The sequence below is a fragment of the Ascaphus truei genome, chromosome 5 (assembly GCF_040206685.1).
Source record: "Ascaphus truei isolate aAscTru1 chromosome 5, aAscTru1.hap1, whole genome shotgun sequence".
Lineage (NCBI taxonomy): Eukaryota > Metazoa > Chordata > Amphibia > Anura > Ascaphidae > Ascaphus > Ascaphus truei.
In genome coordinates, this window is record NC_134487.1 from 4022088 (window position 1) to 4044284 (window position 22197).

At 61.4% G+C, this 22197-nt stretch overlaps 1 protein-coding gene across 1 annotated transcript in view; it reads left to right on the top strand.

Annotated features, from left to right (window-relative positions):
• Window positions 1-22197, top strand: part of SBF1 (SET binding factor 1) — a 332728-nt gene that overhangs the window by 93352 nt on the left and 217179 nt on the right. The window contains 4 exon segments of the mRNA XM_075598895.1: window positions 5949-6081; window positions 19447-19555; window positions 20137-20250; window positions 21745-21822. Coding sequence (XP_075455010.1) covers window positions 5949-6081; window positions 19447-19555; window positions 20137-20250; window positions 21745-21822 — 434 coding nt within the window.

Here is a 22197-nt window from a genome sequence, read left to right on the forward strand (position 1 = left end):
GCCTGACTCTCTCCCTGCCGGTGCCTGACTCTCTCTCTCCCCCTGCCGGTGCCTGACTCTCTCCCTGCCGGTGCCTGACTCTCTCTTGCCTGTGCCTGACTCTCTCTCACCTCCCTGCCGGTGCCTGACTCTCTCCCTGCCGGTGCCTGACTCTCTCTCACCTCCCTGCCGGTGCCTGACTCTCTCCCTGCCGGTGCCTGACTCTCTCTCTTGCCTCTCTGCCGGTGCCCGACTCTCTCTCTCTCTCGTCCCTGCCGGTGCCTGACTCTCACCTCCCTGCCGGTGTCTAACTCTCTCTTGCCTCCCTGTCGGTGCCTGACTCTCTCTCTCTCATCTCCCTGCCGGTGCCTGACTCTCTCTCTCTCTCGTCCCTGTCGGTGCCTGACTCTCACCTCCCTGCCGGTGCCTAACTCTCTCTTGCCTCCCTGCCGGTGCCTGACTCTCTCCCTGCCGGTGCCTGACTCTCTCTCACCTCCCTGCCGGTGCCTGACTCTCTCCCTGCCAGTGCCTGACTCTCTCTTGCCTCCCTGCCGGTGCCTGACTCTCTCCCTGCCGGTGCCTGACTCTCTCTTGCCTCCCTGTCGGTGCCTGACTCTCTCTCTCTCACCTCCCTGCCGGTGCCTGACTCTCTCTCACCTCCCTGCTAGTGCCTGACACTCTCTCTCACCTCCCTGCCGGTGCCTGACTCTCTCTCTCCCTGCCGGTGCCTGACACTCTCACCTCCCTGCCGGTGCCTGACTCTCTCTCTCACCTCCCTGCCGGTGTCTGACTCTCTCTCTCTCCCCCTGTCGGTGCCTGACTCTCTCTCTCTCCCCCTGTCGGTGCCTGACTCTCTCTCTCTCCCTGTCGGTGCCTGACTCTCTCTCCCCCTGTCGCTGCCTGACTCTCTCTCCCCCTGTCGCTGCCTGACTCTCTCTCTCCCTGTCGGTGCCGGACTCTCTCTCTCCCCCTGTCGGTGCCGGACTCTCTCTCTCCCCCTGTCGGTGCCGGACTCTCTCTCTCCCCTTGTCGGTGCCGGACTCTCTCTCTCACCCTGCCGGTGCCGGACTCTCTCTCTCCCCATGTCGGTGCCGGACTCTCTCTCTCCCCTTGTCGGTGCCGGACTCTCTCTCTCACCCTGCCGGTGCCGGACTCTCTCTCTCACGCTGCCGGTGCCGGACTCTCTCTCTCACCCTGCCGGTGCCGGACTCTCTCTCTCACCCTGTCGGTGCCTGACTCTCTCCCTCTCTCCCCCTGCCGGTGCCTGACTCTCTCCCTCTCTCCTCCCTGCCGGTGCCTGACTCTCTCCCTCTCTCCTCCCTGCCGGTGCCTGACTCTCTCCCTCTCTCCCCCTGCCGGTGCCTGACTCTCTCCCTCTCTCCTCCCTGCCTGTGCCTGACTCTCTCCCTCCCCCTGTCGGTGCCTGACTCTCTCTCTCCCTCCCCCTGCCGGTGCCTGACTCTCTCCCTCTCTCCTCCCTGCCGATGCCTGACTCTCTCCCTCTCTCCTCCCTGTCGGTGCCTGACTCTCTCCCTCTCTCCTCCCTGTCGGTGCCTGACTCTCTCCCTCTCTCCTCCCTGCCGGTGCCTGACTCTCTCCCTCTCTCCTCCCTCCCAGTGCCGGACTCTCTCTCGCCCTCTCTCTCTCCTCCCTGCCGGTGCCTGACTCTCTCCCTCTCTCCCCCTGCCGGTGCCGGACTCTCTCCCTCTCTCCTCCCTGCCGGTGCCTGACTCTCTCCCTCTCTCCTCCCTGCCAGTCCCGGACTCTCTCCCTCTCTCCTCCCTCCCAGTGCCGGACTCTCTCCCTCTCTCCCCCCTGCCAGTGCCTAACTCTCTCCCTGTCGGTGCCTGACTCTCTCTCAGCCCCCTGCCAGTGCCTGACTCTCTCTCTCCCCCCTGCCAGTGCCTGACTATCTCCCTGCCGGTGCCTGACTCTCTCTCGCCTCTCTGCTGGTGCCTGACTCTCTCTCTCCTCCCTGCCGGTGCCTGACTCTCTCCCTGCCGGTGCCTGACTCTCTCTCTCACCCCTGCCGGTGCCTGACTCTCTCCCTGCCGGTGCCTGACTCTCTCTCTCACCCCTGCCGGTGCCTGACTCTCTCCCTGCCGGTGCCGGACTCTCTCTCTCACCCTGCCGGTGCCGGACTCTCTCTCTCCCCCTGTCGGTGCCGGACTCTCGCTCTCCCCTTGTCGGTGCCGGACTCTCTCTCTCACCCTGCTGGTGCCGGACTCTCTCTCTCACCCTGCCGGTGCCGGACTCTCTCTCTCACCCTGCCGGTGCCGGACTCTCTCTCTCACCCTGTCGGTGCCTGACTCTCTCCCTCTCTCCTCCCTGCCGGTGCCTGACTCTCTCCCTCTCTCCTCCCTGCCGGTGCCTGACTCTCTCCCTCTCTCCCCCTGCCGGTGCCTGACTCTCTCCCTCTCTCCTCCCTGCCGATGCCTGACTCTCTCCCTCTCTCCTCCCTGCCGATGCCTGACTCTCTCCCTCTCTCCTCCCTGTCGGTGCCTGACTCTCTCCCTCTCTCCTCCCTGCCGGTGCCTGACTCTCTCCCTCTCTCCTCCCTCCCAGTGCCGGACTCTCTCTCGCCCTCTCTCTCTCCTCCCTGCCGGTGCCGGACTCTCTCCCTCTCTCCCCCTGCCGGTGCCGGACTCTCTCCCTCTCTCCTCCCTGCCGGTGCCTGACTCTCTCCCTCTCTCCTCCCTGCCGGTGCCGGACTCTCTCCCTCTCTCCCCCTGCCGGTGCCTGACTCTCTCTCTCTCTCCTCCCTGCCGATGCCGGACTCTCTCCCTCTCTCCCTCTCTCCCCCTGCCGGTGCCTGACTCTCTCCCTCTCTCCTCCCTGCCGGTGCCTGACTCTCTCCCTCTCTCCCCCTGCCGGTGCCTGACTCTCTCCCTCTCTCCCCCTGCCGGTGCCGGACTCTCTCCCTCTCTCCTCCCTGCCGGTGTCGGACTCTCTCCCTCTCTCCCCCTGCCGGTGCCGGACTCTCTCCCTCTCTCCTCCCTGCCAGTACCGGACTCTCTCCCTCTCTCCCCCTGCCGGTGCCGGACTCTCTCCCTCTCTCCTCCCTGCCGGTGCCTGACTCTCTCCCTCTCTCTCCCTGCCGGTGCCTGACTCTCTCCCTCTCTCCTCCCTGCCGGTGCCTGACTCTCTCCCTCTCTCCTCCCTGCCAGTGCCGGACTCTCTCCCTCTCTCCCCCTGTCGGTGTCTGACTCTCTCCCTCTCTCCTCCCTGCCGGTGCCTGACTCTCTCCCTCTCTCCTCCCTGCCGGTGCCTGACTCTCTCCCTCTCTCCTCCCTGCCGGTGCCTGACTCTCTCCCTCTCTCCCCCTGCCGGTGCCTGACTCTCTCCCTCTCTCCTCCCTGCCGGTGCCGGACTCTCTCCCTCTCTCCTCCCTGCCGGTGCCTGACTCTCTCCCTCTCTCCCCCTGCCGGTGCCGGACTCTCTCCCTCTCTCCCCCTGCCGTGCCTGACTCTCTCCCTCTCTCCCCCTGCCGGTGTCTGACTCTCTCCCTCTCTCCCCCTGCCAGTGCCTGACTCTCTCCCTCTCTCCCCCTGCCGGTGCCTGACTCTCTCTCTCCCCCTGCCGGTGCCTGACTCTCTCCCTCTCTCCCCCAGCCGGTGCCTGACTCTCTCCCTCTCTCCTCCCTGCCGGTGCCTGACTCTCTCCCTCTCTCCCCCAGCCGGTGCCTGACTCTCTCCCTCTCTCCTCCCTGCCGGTGCCTGACTCTCTCCCTCTCTCCTCCCTGCCGGTGCCGGACTCTCTCCCTCTCTCCTCCCTGCCGGTGCCTGACTCTCTCCCTCTCTCGTCCCTGCCGGTGCCTGACTCTCTCCCTCTCTCCTCCCTGCCGGTGCCTGACTCTCTCCCTCTCTCCTCCCTGCCGGTGCCTGACTCTCTCCCTCTCTCCCCCAGCCGGTGCCTGACTCTCTCCCTCTCTCCCTCTCTCCTCCCTGCCGGTGCCTGACTCTCTCCCTCTCTCCTCCCTGCCGGTGCCTGACTCTCTCCCTCTCTCCTCCCTGCCGGTGCCTGACTCTCTCCCTCTCTCCCCCTGCCGGTGCCGGACTCTCTCCCTCTCTCCCCCTGCCGGTGCCTGACTCTCTCCCTCTCTCCCCCTGCCGGTGCCTGACTCTCTCCCTCTCTCCTCCCTGCCGGTGCCTGACTCTCTCCCTCTCTCCTCCCTGCCGGTGCCTGACTCTCTCCCTCTCTCCCCCTGCCGGTGCCTGACTCTCTCTCTCCTCCCTGCCGGTGCCTGACTCTCTCCCTCTCTCCTCCCTGCCGGTTCCGGACTCTCTCCCTCTCTCCTCCCTGCCGGTGCCTGACTCTCTCTCTCCTCTCTGCCGGTGCCTGACTCTCTCCCTCTCTCCCCCTGCCGGTGCCTGACTCTCTCCCTCTCTCCCCCTGCCGGTGCCTGACTCCCTCCCTCTCTCCCCCTGCCGGTGCCTGACTCTCTCCCTCTCTCACCCTGCCGGTGCCTGACTCTCTCCCTCTCTCCTCCCTGCCGGTGCCTGACTCTCTCCCTCTCTCCTCCCTGCCGGTGCCTGACTCTCTCCCTCTCTCCCCCTGCCGGTGCCTGACTCTCTCTCTCCTCCCTGCCGGTGCCTGACTCTCTCCCTCTCTCCTCCCTGCCGGTGCCGGACTCTCTCCCTCTCTCCTCCCTGCCGGTGCCTGACTCTCTCCCTCTCTCCCCCTGCCGGTGCCTGACTCTCTCCCTCTCTCCCCCTGCCGGTGCCTGACTCTCTCCCTCTCTCCTCCCTGCCGGTGTCTGACTCTCTCCCTCTCTCCCCCTGCCGGTGCCTGACTCTCTCCCTCTCTCCCCCTGCCGGTGCCTGACTCTCTCCCTCTCTCCCCCTGCCGGTGCCTGACTCTCTCCCTCTCTCCTCCCTGCCGGTGCCTGACTCTCTCCCTCTCTCCTCCCTGCCGGTGCCTGACTCTCTCCCTCTCTCCCCCTGCCGGTGCCTGACTCTCTCCCTCTCTCCTCCCTGCCGGTGCCTGACTCTCTCCCTCTCTCCTCCCTGCCGGTGCCTGACTCTCTCCCTCTCTCCCCCTGCCGGTGCCTGACTCTCTCCCTCTCTCCTCCCTGCCGGTGCCTGACTCTCTCCCTCTCTCCCCCTGCCGGTGCCTGACTCTCTCCCTCTCTCCCCCTGCCGGTGCCTGACTCTCTCCCTCTCTCCTCCCTGCCGGTGCCTGACTCTCTCCCTCTCTCCTCCCTGCCGGTGCCTGACTCTCTCCCTCTCTCCCCCTGCCGGTGCCTGACTCTCTCCCTCTCTCCCCCTGCCGGTGCCTGACTCTCTCCCTCTCTCCTCCCTGCCGGTGCCTGACTCTCTCCCTCTCTCCCCCTGCCGGTGCCTGACTCTCTCCCTCTCTCCTCCCTGCCGGTGCCTGACTCTCTCCCTCTCTCCTCCCTGCCGGTGCCTGACTCTCTCCCTCTCTCCTCCCTGCCGGTGCCTGACTCTCTCCCTCTCTCCCCCTGCCGGTGCCTGACTCTCTCCCTCTCTCCCCCTGCCGGTGCCTGACTCTCTCCCTCTCTCCCCCTGCCGGTGCCTGACTCTCTCCCTCTCTCCTCCCTGCCGGTGCCTGACTCTCTCCCTCTCTCCCCCTGCCGGTGCCTGACTCTCTCCCTCTCTCCTCCCTGCCGGTGCCTGACTCTCTCCCTCTCTCCCCCTGCCGGTGCCTGACTCTCTCCCTCTCTCCCCCTGCCGGTGCCTGACTCTCTCCCTCTCTCCCCCTGCCGGAGCCTGACTCTCTCCCTCTCTCCTCCCTGCCGGTGCCTGACTCTCTCCCTCTCTCCTCCCTGCCGGTGCCTGACTCTCTCCCTCTCTCCCCCTGCCGGTGCCTGACTCTCTCCCTCTCTCCTCCCTGCCGGTGCCTGACTCTCTCCCTCTCTCCCCCTGCCGGTGCCTGACTCTCTCCCTCTCTCCCCCTGCCGGTGCCTGACTCTCTCCCCTCTCTCCCCCTGCCGGTGTCTGCCTCTCCAGGTATCACCAACGTACTGTGCCTGTTCTGTGCGGCTCTCACCGAGCACAAAATCCTCTTTCTGTCCCGGAGTTACCAGCGTCTGACTGAGGGGTGCAGGGCCCTGCTGGCCATCATGTTCCCACTGAGATACAGGTGAGCCCCCGTATACAGCTATCCGTGACAGACCAGGGCATGCTGAGCCTCTATATACAGCTCTCAGTCCCTCTCATGGTAAAGTAATGAGGAAGGGAACGGGTTCTGTGAGACCTTCCATTGGACACACGGATAGTTACAGCGTTTGGAACCGCTGCTGTTTCTCTGTGGAAGCATACCTATGGAGTGGAAGTGTACCTATGGAGTGGAAGTATACCTATGGAGTGGAAGTGTACCTATGGAGTGGAAGTGTACCTATGGAGTGGAAGTGTACCTATGGAGTGGAAGTGTACCTATGGAGTGGAAGTGTACCTATGGAGTGGAAGTGTACCTATGGAGTGGAAGCGTACCTATGGAGTGGAAGCGTACCTATGGAGTGGAAGTATACCTATGGAGTGGAAGTATACCTATGGAGTGGAAGTATACCTATGGAGTGGAAGTATACCTATGGAGTGGAAGTATACCTATGGAGTGGAAGCATACCTATGGAGTGGAAGCATACCTATGGAGTGGAAGCATACCTATGGAGTGGAAGCATACCTATGGAGTGGAAGCATACCTATGGAGTGGAAGCATACCTATGGAGTGGAAGCATACCTATGGAGTGGAAGCATACCTATGGAGTGGAAGCATACCTATGGAGTGGAAGCATACCTATGGAGTGGAAGTATACCTATGGAGTGGAAGTGTGATATTATAACATGGGTTATGCTGGCAGGCTAATGGTAAAATTAACAGGCGGAATAAAGGCAGCTACATATTGTAATGTAAAAGTGATCAGGAGACAACGTGTCAAATCCTGACGGGAAAAGGTGTGTGTGTCCTCTCCAGCCCGTGTCTCCCCAGTGATCTCCCAGGTCCTCCGGTTACAGCCTCTCTTCTCCATGTCGCTCCCACACATTCCCTCATCCCATCCTCTCCACCCCGTGTCTCCCCCACTGCTGGATGCAGACTCCCCAGTGATCTCCCAGGTCCTGCGGTTACAGCCTCTCTTCTCCACGTCGCTCCCACACATTCCCTCATCCCATCCTCTCCAGCCCGTGTCTCCCCACTGCTGGATGCAGACTCCCCAGTGATCTCCCAGGTCCTGCGGTTACAGCCTCTCTTCTCCTCCACGTCGCTCCCACACATTCCCTCATCCCATCCTCTCCAGCCCGTGTCTCCCCACTGCTGGATGCAGACTCCACAATGATCTCCCAGGTCCTGCGGTTACAGCCTCTCTTCTCCTCCACGTCTCTCCCACACATTCCCACATCCCATCCTCTCCAGCCCATGTCTCCCCACTGCTGGATGAAGCCTCCCCAGTGATCTCCCAGGTCCTGCGGTTACAGCCTCTCTTCTCCACGTCACTCCCACACATTCCCTCACCCCATCCTCTCCAGCCCGTGTCTCCCCACTGCTGGATGCAGACTCCCCAGTGATCTCCCAGGTCCTGCGGTTACAGACTCTCTTCTCCACGTCGCTCCCACACATTCCCTCATCCCATCCTCCCCAGCCCGTGTCTCCCCACTGCTGGATGCAGACTCCCCAGTAATCTCCCAGGTCCTGCGGTTACAGCCTCTCTTCTCCACGTCGCTCCCACACATTCCCTCATCCCATCCTCTCCTGCCCGTGTCTCCCCACTGCTGGATGCAGACTCCCCAGTGATCCCCCAGGTCCTGCGGTTACAGCCTCTCTTCTCCACGTCGCTCCCACACATTCCCTCATCCCATCCTCCCCAGCCCGTGTCTCCCCACTGCTGGATGAAGTCTCCTCAGTGATCTCCCAGGTCCTGCGGTTACAGCGTCTCTTCTCCACGTCGCTCCCACACATTCCCTCATCCCATCCTCTCCAGCCCGTGTCTCCCCACTGCTGGATGAAGTCTCCCCAGTGATCTCCCAGGTCCTGCGGTTACAGCCTCTCTTCTCCACGTCGCTCCCACACATTCCCTCATCCCATCCTCTCCAGCCCGTGTCTCCCCACTGCTGGATGCAGACTCCCCAGTGATCTCCCAGGTCCTCTGGTTACAGCCTCTCTTCTCCACGTCGCTCCCACACACTCCCTCATCCCATCCTCTCCAGCCTGTCTCTCCCCACTGCTGGATGCAGACTCCCCAGTGATCTCCCAGGTACTGCGGTTACAGCCTCTCTTCTCCACGTCGCTCCCACACATTCCCTCATCCCATCCTCTCCACCCCGTGTTTCCCCCACTGCTGGATGAAGCCTCCCCAGTAATCTCCCAGGTCCTGCGGTTACAGCCTCTCTTCTCCACGTCCCTCCCACGCATTCCCTCATCCCATCCTCTCCAGCCCGTGTCTCCCCACTGCTGGATGAAGCCTCCCCAGTGATCTCCCAGGTCCTGCGGTTACAGCCTCTCTTCTCCACGTCACTCCCACACATTCCCTCACCCCATCCTCTCCAGCCCGTGTCTCCCCACTGCTGGATGCAGACTCCCCAGTGATCTCCCAGGTCCTGCGGTTACAGCCTCTCTTCTCCACGTCGCTCCCACACATTCCCTCATCCCATCCTCCCCAGCCCGTGTCTCCCCACTGCTGGATGCAGACTCCCCAGTAATCTCCCAGGTCCTGCGGTTACAGCCTCTCTTCTCCACGTTGTTCCCACACATTCCCTCATCCCATCCTCTCCAGCCCGTGTCTCCCCACTGCTGGATGCAGACTCCCCAGTGATCCCCCAGGTCCTGCGGTTACAGCCTCTCTTCTCCACGTCGCTCCCACACATTCCCTCATCCCATCCTCCCCAGCCCGTGTCTCCCCACTGCTGGATGAAGTCTCCTCAGTGATCTCCCAGGTCCTGCGGTTACAGCGTCTCTTCTCCACGTCGCTCCCACACATTCCCTCATCCCATCCTCTCCAGCCCGTGTCTCCCCACTGCTGGATGAAGTCTCCCCAGTGATCTCCCAGGTCCTGCGGTTACAGCCTCTCTTCTCCACGTCGCTCCCACACATTCCCTCATCCCATCCTCTCCAGCCCGTCTCCCCACTGCTGGATGCACACTACCCAGTGATCTCCCAGGTCCTCTGGTTACAGCCTCTCTTCTCCACGTCACTCCCTCACATTCCCTCACCCCATCCTCTCCAGCCTGTCTCTCCCCACTGCTGGATGCAGACTCCCCAGTGATCTCCCAGGTCCTGCGGTTACAGCCTCTCTTCTCCACGTCGCTCCCACACATTCCCTCATCCCATCTTCTCCAGCCCTTCTCTCCCCACTGCTGGATGCAGACTCCCCAGTGATCTCCCAGGTCCTGCGGTTACAGCCTCTCTTCTCCACGTCCCTCCCACACATTCCATCATCCCATCCTCCCCAGCCCGTGTCTCCCCACTGCTGGTTGCAGACTCCCCAGTGATCTCCCAGGTCCTGCGGTTACATCCTCTCTTCTCCACGTCGCTCCCACACATTCCCTCATCCCATCCTCTCCAGCCCGTGTCTCCCCACTGCTGGATGCAGACTCCCCAGTGATCTCCCAGGTCCTGCGGTTACAGCCTCTCTTCTCCACGTCTCTCCCCCACATTCCCTCATCCCATCCTCTCCAACCCGTGTCTCCCCACTGCTGAATGCAAACTCCCCAGTGATCTCCCAGGTCCTGCGGTTACAGCCTCTCTTCTCCACGTCGCTCCCACACATTCCCTCATCCCATCCTCCCCAGCCCGTGTCTCCCCACTGCTGGATGAAGACCCCCAGTGATCTCCCAGGTCCTGCGGTTACAGCCTCTCTTCTCCACGTCGCTCCCACACATTCCCTCATCCCATCCTCTCCAGCCCGTGTCTCCCCACTGCTGGATGCAGACTCCCCAGTGATCTCCCAGGTCCTGTGGTTACAGCCTCTCTTCTCCACGTCGCTCCCACACATTCCCACATCCCATCCTCTCCAGCCCGTGTCTCCCCACTGCTGGATGCAGACTCCCCAGTGATCTCCCAGGTCCTGCGGTTACAGCCTCTCTTCTCCACGTCTCTCCCCCACATTTCCTCATCCCATCCTCCCCAGCCCGTGTCTCCCCACTGCTGGATGAAGCCTCCCCAGTGATCTCCCAGGTCCTGCGGTTACAGCCTCTCTTCTCCACGTCGCTCCCACACATTCCCTCATCCCACCCTCTCCAGCACGTGTCTCCCCACTGCTGGATGAAGCCTCCCCAGTGATCTCCCAGGTCCTGCGGTTACAGCCTCTCTTCTCCACGTCGCTCCCACACATTCCCTCATCCCATCCTCTCCAGCCCGTGTCTCCCCACTGCTGGATGAAGCCTCCCCAGTGATCTCCCAGGTCCTGCGGTTACAGCCTCTCTTCTCCACGTCGCTCCCACACATTCCCACATCCCATCCTCTCCAGCCCGTGTCTCCCCACTGCTGGATGCAGACTCCCCAGTGATCTCCCAGGTCCTGCGGTTACAGCCTCTCTTCTCCACGTCGCTCCCACACATTCCCTCATCCCATCCTCTCCAGCCCGTGTCTCCCCACTGCTGGATGCAGACTCCCCAGTGATCTCCCAGGTCCTGTGGTTACAGCCTCTCTTCTCCACGTCTCTCCCCCACATTCCCTCATCCCATCCTCCCCAGCCCGTGTCTCCCCACTGCTGGATGAAGCCTCCCCAGTGATCTCCCAGGTCCTGCGGTTACAGCCTCTCTTCTCCACGTCGCTCCCACACATTCCCTCATCCCACCCTCTCCAGCACGTGTCTCCCCACTGCTGGATGAAGCCTCCCCAGTGATCTCCCAGGTCCTGCGGTTACAGCCTCTCTTCTCCACGTCGCTCCCACACATTCCCTCATCCCATCCTCTCCAGCCCGTGTCTCCCCACTGCTGGATGAAGCCTCCCCAGTGATCTCCCAGGTCCTGCGGTTACAGCCTCTCTTCTCCACGTCGCTCCCACACATTCCCTCATCCCATCCTCTCCAGCCCGTGTCTCCCCACTGCTGGATGCAGACTCCCCAGTGATCTCCCAGGTCCTGCGGTTACAGCCTCTCTTCTCCACGTCGCTCCCACACATTCCCTCATCCCATCCTCCCCAGCCCGTGTCTCCCCACTGCTGGATGAAGCATCCCCAGTGATCTCCCAGGTCCTGCGGTTACAGCCTCTCTTCTCCACGTCGCTCCCACACATTCCCACATCCCATCCTCTCCAGCCCGTGTCTCCCCACTGCTGGATGCAGACTCCCCAGTGATCTCCCAGGTCCTGCGGTTACAACCTCTCTTCTCCACGTCGCTCCCACACATTCCCTCATCCCATCCTCCCCAGTCCGTGTCTCCCCACTGCTGGATGAAGTCTCCCCAGTGATCTCCCAGGTCCTGCGGTTACAGCCTCTCTTCTCCACGTCGCTCCCACACATTCCCTCATCCCATCCTCCCCAGCCCGTGTCTCCCCACTGCTGGATGAAGTCTCCCCAGTGATCTCCCAGGTCCTGCGGTTACAGCCTCTCTTCTCCACGTCGCTCCCACACATTCCCTCATCCCATCCTCTCCAGCCCGTGTCTCCCCACTGCTGGATGCAGACTCCCCAGTGATCTCCCAGGTCCTGTGGTTACAGCCTCTCTTCTCCACGTCGCTCCCACACATTCCCTCATCCCATCCTCTCCAGCCCGTGTCTCCCCACTGCTGGATGCAGACTCCCCAGTGATCTCCCAGGTCCTGCGGTTACAGCCTCTCTTCTCCACGTCACTCCCACACATTCCCTCACCCCATCCTCTCCAGCCCGTGTCTCCCCACTGCTGGATGCAGACTCCCCAGTGATCTCCCAGGTCCTGCGGTTACAGACTCTCTTCTCCACGTCGCTCCCACACATTCCCTCATCCCATCCTCCCCAGCCCGTGTCTCCCCACTGCTGGATGAAGTCTCCCCAGTGATCTCCCAGGTCCTGCGGTTACAGCCTCTCTTCTCCATGTCGCTCCCACACATTCCTCATCCCATCTTCCCGAGCCCGTGTCTCCCCACTGCTGGATGAAGCCTCCCCAGTGATCCCCCAGGTCGTGCGGTTACAGCCTCTCTTCTCCACGTCGCTCCCACACATTCCCTCATCCCACCCTCTCCAGCACGTGTCTCCCCACTGCTGGATGAAGCCTCCCCACTGATCTCCCAGGTCCTGCGGTTACAGCCTCTCTTCTCCACGTCGCTCCCACACATTCCCTCATCCCATCCTCTCCAGCCCGTGTCTCCCCACTGCTGGATGAAGTCTCCCCAGTGATCTCCCAGGTCCTGCGGTTACAGCCTCTCTTCTCCACGTCGCTCCCACACATTCCCTCATCCCATCCTCTCCAGCCCGTGTCTCCCCACTGCTGGATGAAGCCTCCCCAGTGATCTCCCAGGTCCTGCGGTTACAGCCTCTCTTCTCCACGTCGCTCCCACACATTCCCACATCCCATCCTCTCCAGCCCGTGTCTCCCCACTGCTGGATGCAGCCCCCCAGTGATCTCCCAGGTCCTGCGGTTACAGCCTCTCTTCTCCACGTCGCTCCCACACATTCCCTCATCCCATCCTCCCCAGCCCGTGTCTCCCCACTGCTGGATGCAGACTCCCCAGTGATCTCCCAGGTCCTGCGGTTACAGCCTCTCTTCTCCACGTCGCTCCCACACATTCCCTCATCCCATCCTCTCCAGCCCGTGTCTCCCCACTGCTGGATGCAGACTCCCCAGTGATCTCCCAGGTCCTGCGGTTACAGCCTCTCTTCTCTACGTCGCTCCCACACATTCCCACATCCCATCCTCTCCAGCTCGTGTCTCCCCACTGCTGGATGAAGTCTCCCCAGTGATCTCCCAGGTCCTGCGGTTACAGCCTCTCTTCTCCACGTCGCTCCCACACATTCCCACATCCCATCCTCTCCAGCCCGTGTCTCCCCCACTGCTGGATGCAGACTCCCCAGTGATCTCCCAGGTCCTGTGGTTACAGCCTCTCTTCTCCACGTCGTTGCCACACATTCCCTCATCCCATCCTCCCCAGCCCGTGTCTCCCCACTGCTGGATGAAGTCTCCCCAGTGATCTCCCAGGTCCTGCGGTTACAGCCTCTCTTCTCCACGTCGCTCCCACACATTCCCTCATCCCACCCTCTCCAGCACGTGTCTCCCCACTGCTGGATGAAGCCTCCCCAGTGATCTCCCAGGTCCTGCGGTTACAGCCTCTCTTCTCCACGTCGCTCCCACACATTCCCTCATCCCATCCTCTCCAGCCCGTGTCTCCCCACTGCTGGATGAAGCCTCCCCAGTGATCTCCCAGGTCCTGCGGTTACAGCCTCTCTTCTCCACGTCGCTCCCACACATTCCCACATCCCATCCTCTCCAGCCCGTGTCTCCCCACTGCTGGATGCAGACTCCCCAGTGATCTCCCAGGTCCTGCGGTTACCTCCGCTCTTCTCCACGTCGCTCCCACACATTCCCTCATCCCATCCTCCCCAGCCCGTGTCTCCCCACTGCTGGATGAAGCATCCCCAGTGATCTCCCAGGTCCTGCGGTTACTGCCTCTCTTCTCCACGTCGCTCCCACACATTCCCACATCCCATCCTCTCCAGCCCGTGTCTCCCCACTGCTGGATGCAGACTCCCCAGTGATCTCCCAGGTCCTGCGGTTACAACCTCTCTTCTCCACGTCGCTCCCACACATTCCCTCATCCCATCCTCCCCAGTCCGTGTCTCCCCACTGCTGGATGAAGTCTCCCCAGTGATCTCCCAGGTCCTGCGGTTACAGCCTCTCTTCTCCACGTCGCTCCCACACATTCCCTCATCCCATCCTCCCCAGCCCGTGTCTCCCCACTGCTGGATGAAGTCTCCCCAGTGATCTCCCAGGTCCTGCGGTTACAGCCTCTCTTCTCCACGTCGCTCCCACACATTCCCTCATCCCATCCTCTCCAGCCCGTGTCTCCCCACTGCTGGATGCAGACTCCCCAGTGATCTCCCAGGTCCTGTGGTTACAGCCTCTCTTCTCCACGTCGCTCCCACACATTCCCTCATCCCATCCTCTCCAGCCCGTGTCTCCCCACTGCTGGATGCAGACTCCCCAGTGATCTCCCAGGTCCTGCGGTTACAGCCTCTCTTCTCCACGTCACTCCCACACATTCCCTCACCCCATCCTCTCCAGCCCGTGTCTCCCCACTGCTGGATGCAGACTCCCCAGTGATCTCCCAGGTCCTGCGGTTACAGACTCTCTTCTCCACGTCGCTCCCACACATTCCCTCATCCCATCCTCCCCAGCCCGTGTCTCCCCACTGCTGGATGAAGTCTCCCCAGTGATCTCCCAGGTCCTGCGGTTACAGCCTCTCTTCTCCATGTCGCTCCCACACATTCCTCATCCCATCTTCCCCAGCCCGTGTCTCCCCACTGCTGGATGAAGCCTCCCCAGTGATCCCCCAGGTCGTGCGGTTACAGCCTCTCTTCTCCACGTCGCTCCCACACATTCCCTCATCCCATCCTCTCCAGCCCATGTCTCCCCACTGCTGGATGAAGTCTCCCCAGTGATCTCCCAGGTCCTGCGGTTACAGCCTCTCTTCTCCACGTCGCTCCCACACATTCCCTCATCCCATCCTCTCCAGCCCGTGTCTCCCCACTGCTGGATGAAGCCTCCCCAGTGATCTCCCAGGTCCTGCGGTTACAGCCTCTCTTCTCCACGTCGCTCCCACACATTCCCACATCCCATCCTCTCCAGCCCGTGTCTCCCCACTGCTGGATGCAGCCCCCCAGTGATCTCCCAGGTCCTGCGGTTACAGCCTCTCTTCTCCACGTCGCTCCCACACATTCCCTCATCCCATCCTCCCCAGCCCGTGTCTCCCCACTGCTGGATGCAGACTCCCCAGTGATCTCCCAGGTCCTGCGGTTACAGCCTCTCTTCTCTACGTCGCTCCCACACATTCCCACATCCCATCCTCTCCAGCTCGTGTCTCCCCACTGCTGGATGAAGTCTCCCCAGTGATCTCCCAGGTCCTGCGGTTACAGCCTCTCTTCTCCACGTCGCTCCCACACATTCCCACATCCCATCCTCTCCAGCCCGTGTCTCCCCCACTGCTGGATGCAGACTCCCCAGTGATCTCCCAGGTCCTGTGGTTACAGCCTCTCTTCTCCACGTCGTTGCCACACATTCCCTCATCCCATCCTCCCCAGCCCGTGTCTCCCCACTGCTGGATGAAGTCTCCCCAGTGATCTCCCAGGTCCTGCGGTTACAGCCTCTCTTCTCCACGTCGCTCCCACACATTCCCACATCCCATCCTCTCCAGCCCGTGTCTCCCCACTGCTGGATGCAGACTCCCCAGTGATCTCCCAGGTCCTGCGGTTACAGCCTCTCTTCTCCACGTCGCTCCCACACATTCCCTCATCCCATCCTCCCCAGCCCGTGTCTCCCCACTGCTGGATGAAGCATCCCCAGTGATCTCCCAGGTCCTGCGGTTACAGCCTCTCTTCTCCACGTCGCTCCCACACATTCCCACATCCCATCCTCTCCAGCCCGTGTCTCCCCACTGCTGGATGCAGACTCCCCAGTGATCTCCCAGGTCCTGCGGTTACAGCCTCTCTTCTCCACGTCGCTCCCACACATTCCCTCATCCAATCCTCCACAGTCCGTGTCTCCCCACTGCTGGATGAAGTCTCCCCAGTGATCTCCCAGGTCCTGCGGTTCCAGCCTCTCTTCTCCACGTCGCTCCCACACATTCCCTCATCCCATCCTCCCCAGCCCGTGTCTCCCCACTGCTGGATGACGTCTCCCCAGTGATCTCCCAGGTCCTGCGGTTACAGCCTCTCTTCTCCACGTCGCTCCCACACATTCCCTCATCCCATCCTCTCCAGCCCGTGTCTCCCCACTGCTGGATGCAGACTCCCCAGTGATCTCCCAGGTCCTGTGGTTACAGCCTCTCTTCTCCACGTTGCTCCCACACATTCCCTCATCCCATCCTCTCCAGCCCGTGTCTCCCCACTGCTGGATGCAGACTCCCCAGTGATCTCCCAGGTCCTGCGGTTACAGCCTCTCTTCTCCACGTCACTCCCACACATTCCCTCACCCCATCCTCTCCAGCCCGTGTCTCCCCACTGCTGGATGCAGACTCCCCAGTGATCTCCCAGGTCCTGCGGTTACAGACTCTCTTCTCCACGTCGCTCCCACACATTCCCTCATCCCATCCTCCCCAGCCCGTGTCTCCCCACTGCTGGATGAAGTCTCCCCAGTGATCTCCCAGGTCCTGCGGTTACAGCCTCTCTTCTCCATGTCGCTCCCACACATTCCTCATCCCATCTTCCCGAGCCCGTGTCTCCCCACTGCTGGATGAAGCCTCCCCAGTGATCCCCCAGGTCGTGCGGTTACAGCCTCTCTTCTCCACGTCGCTCCCACACATTCCCTCATCCCACCCTCTCCAGCACGTGTCTCCCCACTGCTGGATGAAGCCTCCCCACTGATCTCCCAGGTCCTGCGGTTACAGCCTCTCTTCTCCACGTCGCTCCCACACATTCCCTCATCCCATCCTCTCCAGCCCGTGTCTCCCCACTGCTGGATGAAGTCTCCCCAGTGATCTCCCAGGTCCTGCGGTTACAGCCTCTCTTCTCCACGTCGCTCCCACACATTCCCTCATCCCATCCTCTCCAGCCCGTGTCTCCCCACTGCTGGATGAAGCCTCCCCAGTGATCTCCCAGGTCCTGCGGTTACAGCCTCTCTTCTCCACGTCGCTCCCACACATTCCCTCATCCCATCCTCTCCAGCCCGTGTCTCCCCACTGCTGGATGCAGACTCCCCAGTGATCTCCCAGGTCCTGCGGTTACAGCCTCTCTTCTCCACGTCGCTCCCACACATTCCCACATCCCATCCTCTCCAGCCCGTGTCTCCCCCACTGCTGGATGCAGACTCCCCAGTGATCTCCCAGGTCCTGTGGTTACAGCCTCTCTTCTCCACGTCGTTGCCACACATTCCCTCATCCCATCCTCCCCAGCCCGTGTCTCCCCACTGCTGGATGAAGTCTCCCCAGTGATCTCCCAGGTCCTGCGGTTACAGCCTCTCTTCTCCACGTCGCTCCCACACATTCCCACATCCCATCCTCTCCAGCCCGTGTCTCCCCACTGCTGGATGCAGACTCCCCAGTGATCTCCCAGGTCCTGCGGTTACAGCCTCTCTTCTCCACGTCGCTCCCACACATTCCCTCATCCCATCCTCTCCAGCCCGTGTCTCCCCACTGCTGGATGAAGTCTCCCCAGTGATCTCCCAGGTCCTGCGGTTACAGCCTCTCTTCTCCACGTCGCTCCCACACATTCCCTCATCCCATCCTCTCCAGCCCGTGTCTCCCCACTGCTGGATGAAGCCTCCCCAGTGATCTCCCAGGTCCTGCGGTTACAGCCTCTCTTCTCCACGTCGCTCCCACACATTCCCACATCCCATCCTCTCCAGCCCGTGTCTCCCCACTGCTGGATGCAGACTCCCCAGTGATCTCCCAGGTCCTGTGGTTACAGCCTCTCTTCTCCACGTCGCTCCCACACATTCCCTCATCCCCCCCAGCCCGTGTCTCCCCACTGCTGGATGCAGACTCCCCAGTGATCTCCCAGGTCCTGCGGTTACAGCCTCTCTTCTCCACGTCGCTCCCACACATTCCCTCACCCCATCCTCTCCAGCTCGTGTCTCCCCACTGCTGGATGAAGTCTCCCCAGTGATCTCCCAGGTCCTGCGGTTACAGCCTCTCTTCTCCACGTCGCTCCCACACATTCCCTCACCCCATCCTCTCCAGCCCGTCTCCCCACTGCTGGATGAAGTCTGTACGTAATAACTTCTGGTTCTGTGCCGAATGCAGCTCCCTCTGTATAAAGCTCTGCCTCTCTCTTCCCTCTGTATAAAGCTCTGCCTCTCTGCTCCCTCTGTATTAAGCGCTGCCTCTCTCTTCCCTCTGTATAAAGCCCTGTCTCTCTGCTCCCTCTGTATAAAGCCCTGTCTCTGCTCCCTCTGTATAAAGCTCTGCCTCTCTCTTCCCTCTGAATAAAGCTCTGCCTCTCTCTTCCCTCTGTATTAAGCTCTGTCTCTCTCTTCCCTCTGTATAAAGCTCTGCCTCTCTGCTCCCTCTGTATTAAGCTCTGCCTCTCTCTTCCCTCTGTATAAAGCTCTGCCTCTCTGCTCCCTCTGTATTAAGCGCTGCCTCTCTCTTCCCTCTGTATAAAGCCCTGTCTCTCTGCTCCCTCTCTATAAAGCCCTGTCTCTGCTCCCTCTGTATAAAGCTCTGCCTCTCTCTTCCCTCTGTATAAAGCCCTGTCTCTCTGCTCCCTCTGTATAAAGCCCTGTCTCTGCTACCTCTGTATAAAGCTCTGCCTCTCTCTTCCCTCTGAATTAAGCTCTGCCTCTCTCTTCCCTCTGTATTAAGCTCTGTCTCTCTCTTCCCTCTGTATAAAGCTCTGCCTCTCTGCTCCCTCTGTATTAAGCTCTGCCTCTCTCTTCCCTCTGTATAAAGCCCTGTCTCTGCTCCCTCTGTGTAAAGCCCTGTCTCTCTGCTCCCTCTGTATAAAGCCCTGTCTCTGCTCCCTCTGTATAAAGCCCTGTCTCTGCTCCCTCTGTATAAAGCCCTGTCTCTCTGCTCCCTTTGTATAAAGCCCTGTCTCTCTGCTCCCTTTGTATAAAGCCCTGTCTCTGCTCCCTCTGTATAAAGCCCTGTCTCTCTGCTCCCTCTGTATAAAGCCCTGTCTCTGCTCCCTCTGTATAAAGCCCTGTCTCTCTGCTCCCTCTGTATAAAGCCCTCTCTCTGCTCCCTCTGTATAAAGCCCTGTCTCTCTGCTCCCTCTCTATAAAGCCCTGTCTCGCTGCTCCCTCTGTATAAAGCTCTGCCTCTCTCTTCCCTCTGTATAAAGCCCTGTCTCTCTGCTCCCTCTCTATAAAGCCCTGTCTCTGCTCCCTCTGTATAAAGCTCTGCCTCTCTTCCCTCTGTATAAAGCCCTGTCTCTCTGCTCCCTCTGTATAAAGCCCTGTCTCTGCTCCCTCTGTATAAAGCTCTGCCTCTCTCTTCCCTCTGTATAAAGCCCTGTCTCTCTGCTCCCTCTGTATAAAGCCCTGTCTCTGCTCCCTCTGTATTAAGCTCTGCCTCTCTCTTCCCTCTGTATAAAGCTCTGCCTCTCTCTTCCCTCTGTATTAAGCTCTGTCTCTCTTCCCTCTGTATAAAGCTCTGCCTCTCTGCTCCCTCTGTATTAAGCTCTGCCTCTCTCTTCCCTCTGTATAAAGCCCTGTCTCTGCTCCCTCTGTATAAAGCCCTGTCTCTGCTCCCTCTGTATAAAGCCCTGTCTCTCTGCTCCCTCTGTATAAAGCCCTGTCTCTGCTCCCTCTGTATAAAGCCCTGTCTCTGCTCCCTCTGTATAAAGCCCTGTCTCTCTGCTCCCTCTGTATAAAGCCCTGTCTCTGCTCCCTCTGTATAAAGCCCTGTCTCTGCTCCCTCTGTATAAAGCTCTGTGTCTCCCACAGTTTCACGTACGTGCCCATCCTCCCTGCTCAGCTACTGGAGGTTCTCAGCACCCCCACACCCTTCATCATCGGGGTGAACGCCCTGTTCCGGGCGGAGACTCAGGAGCTGGTGAGAATATGACCTTCTAATCCCCCTTCTGCCCCGGCCACCCCAATCTTCTCTCCCCCCTTTATTCCCCACCCCTCCCCACTCCTCTTCTCCCCCCCCCCTGCTTCTCTCCCCCCCTCCTTCTCTACCCCCCTCCTTCTCTCCCCCCCTCCTTCTCTCTCCCCCCCTCCTTCTCTCTCCCCCTCCTTCTCTCCCCCCCTCCTCTCCCCCCCTCCTCTCCCCCCTTCCTTCTCTCCCCCCTCCCCTTCTCCCACCCCCTCCTTCTCTCCCCCCCCTCATCCCCCCTTCTCCCTTCTTCCTCCCCCCCTCCTTCTCTCACCTCTCCCACCCCCCGTCATTCTCTCCCCTCTCCCCCCCTCCTTCTCTCTCCCCCTCCTTCTCTCCCCCCCTCCTTCTCCCCCCCTTCCTTCTCTCCCCCCCTCCTCCCCTTCTCCCACCCCCTCCTTCTCTCCCCCCCCTCATCCCCCCTTCTCCCTCCTCCCCCCTTCTCCCTTCTTCCTCCCCCCCTCCTTCTCTCCCCTCCCCCCCCTGTCCCCCCCCCCCCGTGTTCCTGGGTCAGACTGACCCCCCTGTCTCCTCAGCTGGACGTGGTGATTGCAGATTTGGATGGTGGCACCGTGACGATCCCAGAGTGTGTTCAGATCCCACTGCTGCCCGAACCTCTCCTCCAGCACACGCAGGAGATCCTGTCACTGGTGAGATTGGGTCCCCAAGGCAGGACATGTGAGGGCAGAGGCCTGCCACGTGGGACGTGCTGCGCGGCCCAGCGTAACCTCCACGTGGTACTGTGGTACTGTGCCGCCGGGCCAGCGTCCCTGCCACGTGGGACTGTGCCGCCGGGCCAGCGTCCCTGCCACGTGGGACGTGCTGCGCGGCCCAGCGTAACCTCCACGTGGTACTGTGGTACTGTGCCGACCAGCGTAACCTCCACGTGGGACCGTGCCGGCCAGCGTAACCTCCACGTGGTACTGTGGTACTGTGCCGCCGGGCCAGCGTCCCTGCCACGTGGGACTGTGCCGCCGGGCCAGCGTCCCTGCCACGTGGGACGTGCTGCGCGGCCCAGCGTAACCTCCACGTGGTACTGTGGTACTGTGCCGCCGGGCCAGCGTAACCTCCACGTGGTACTGTGGTACTGTGCCGGCCAGCGTAACCTCCACGTGGTACTGTGGTACTGTGCCGCCGGGCCAGCGTCCCTGCCACGTGGTACTGTGGTACTGTGCCGGCCAGCGTAACCTCCACGTGATACTGTGCCGCCGGGCCAGCGTCCCTGCCACGTGGGACGTGCCCCTGCTGCGATGTTGGTCCTCATTTCTGTGGGTGTCCCTCACCCCCTCTCCTCCTCCTTGTGTCCCTCACCCCCTCTCCTCCTCCTTGTGTCCCTCACCCCCTCTCCTCCTTGTGTCCCTCACCCCCTCTCCTCCTCCTTGTGTCCCTCACCCCCTCTCCTCCTCCTTGTGTCCCTCACCCCCTCTCCTCCTCCTTGTGTCCCTCACCCCCTCTCCTCCTTGTGTAGCTTTGTCCCTCACCCCCTCTCCTCCTCCTTGTGTCCCTCACCCCCTCTCCTCCTCCTTGTGTCCCTCACCCCCTCTCCTCCTCCTTGTGTCCCTCACCCCCTCTCCTCCTCCTTGTGTCCCTCACCCCCTCTCCTCCTTGTGTAGCTGTGTCCCTCACCCCCTCTCCTCCTCCTTGTGTCCCTCACCCCCTCTCCTCCTCCTTGTGTCCCTCACCCCCTCTCCTCCTCCTTGTGTCCCTCACCCCCTCTCCTCCTCCTTGTGTCCCTCACCCCCTCTCCTCCTCCTTGTGTCCCTCACCCCCTCTCCTCCTCCTTGTGTCCCTCACCCCCTCTCCTCCTCCTTGTGTCCCTCACCCCCTCTCCTCCTCCTTGTGTCCCTCACCCCCTCTCCTCCTCCTTGTGTCCCTCACCCCCTCTCCTCCTCCCTGTGTCCCTCACCCCCTCTCCTCCTTGTGTAGCTGTGTCCCTCACCTCCTCTCCTCCTTGTGTCCCTCACCCCCTCTCCTCCTCCTTGTGTCCCTCACCCCCTCTCCTCCTCCCTGTGTCCCTCACCCCCTCTCCTCCTTGTGTAGCTGTGTTCCTCACCCCCTCTCCTCCTTGTGTAGCTGTGTCCCTCCCCCCCTCTCCTCCTTGTGTAGCTGTGTCCCTCACCCCCCTCTCCTCCGTGTTCCTTCAGGTCCTGGACCCCGCTCTGCAGGTTTCGGATCTTGCGTTTCCTCCGTCCTCCATCACCGCCTCCTCTCTCCGGATGCAGGTAACCTCAGCCTGCTCCCGAGGGGGTACGTGGTCGTCGTTTTTAGTTGTGGGTGGGGTGTCGTGGGCGCAGGTGAGGCATCGTGGGGTGTTGTAGTTGCGGGTTGTATGTCGTGAGTGGTTTGCGGGTAACGTTTCGTGGGTGGGATGTTGTGAGTGGGTGCGGGTGGGGTTTCGTGGGTGGGATGTCGTGAGTGGGTGCAGGTAGTTTCGTGGGTGGGATGTTGTGAGTGGGTGCGGGTAAGGTTTCGTGGGTGGGATATTGTGAGTGGGTGCGGGTAACGTTTCGTGGGTGGGATGTTGTGAGTGGGTGCGGGTGGGGTTTCGTGGGTGGGATGTTGTGAGTGGGTGCAGGTAGTTTCGTGGGTGGGATGTT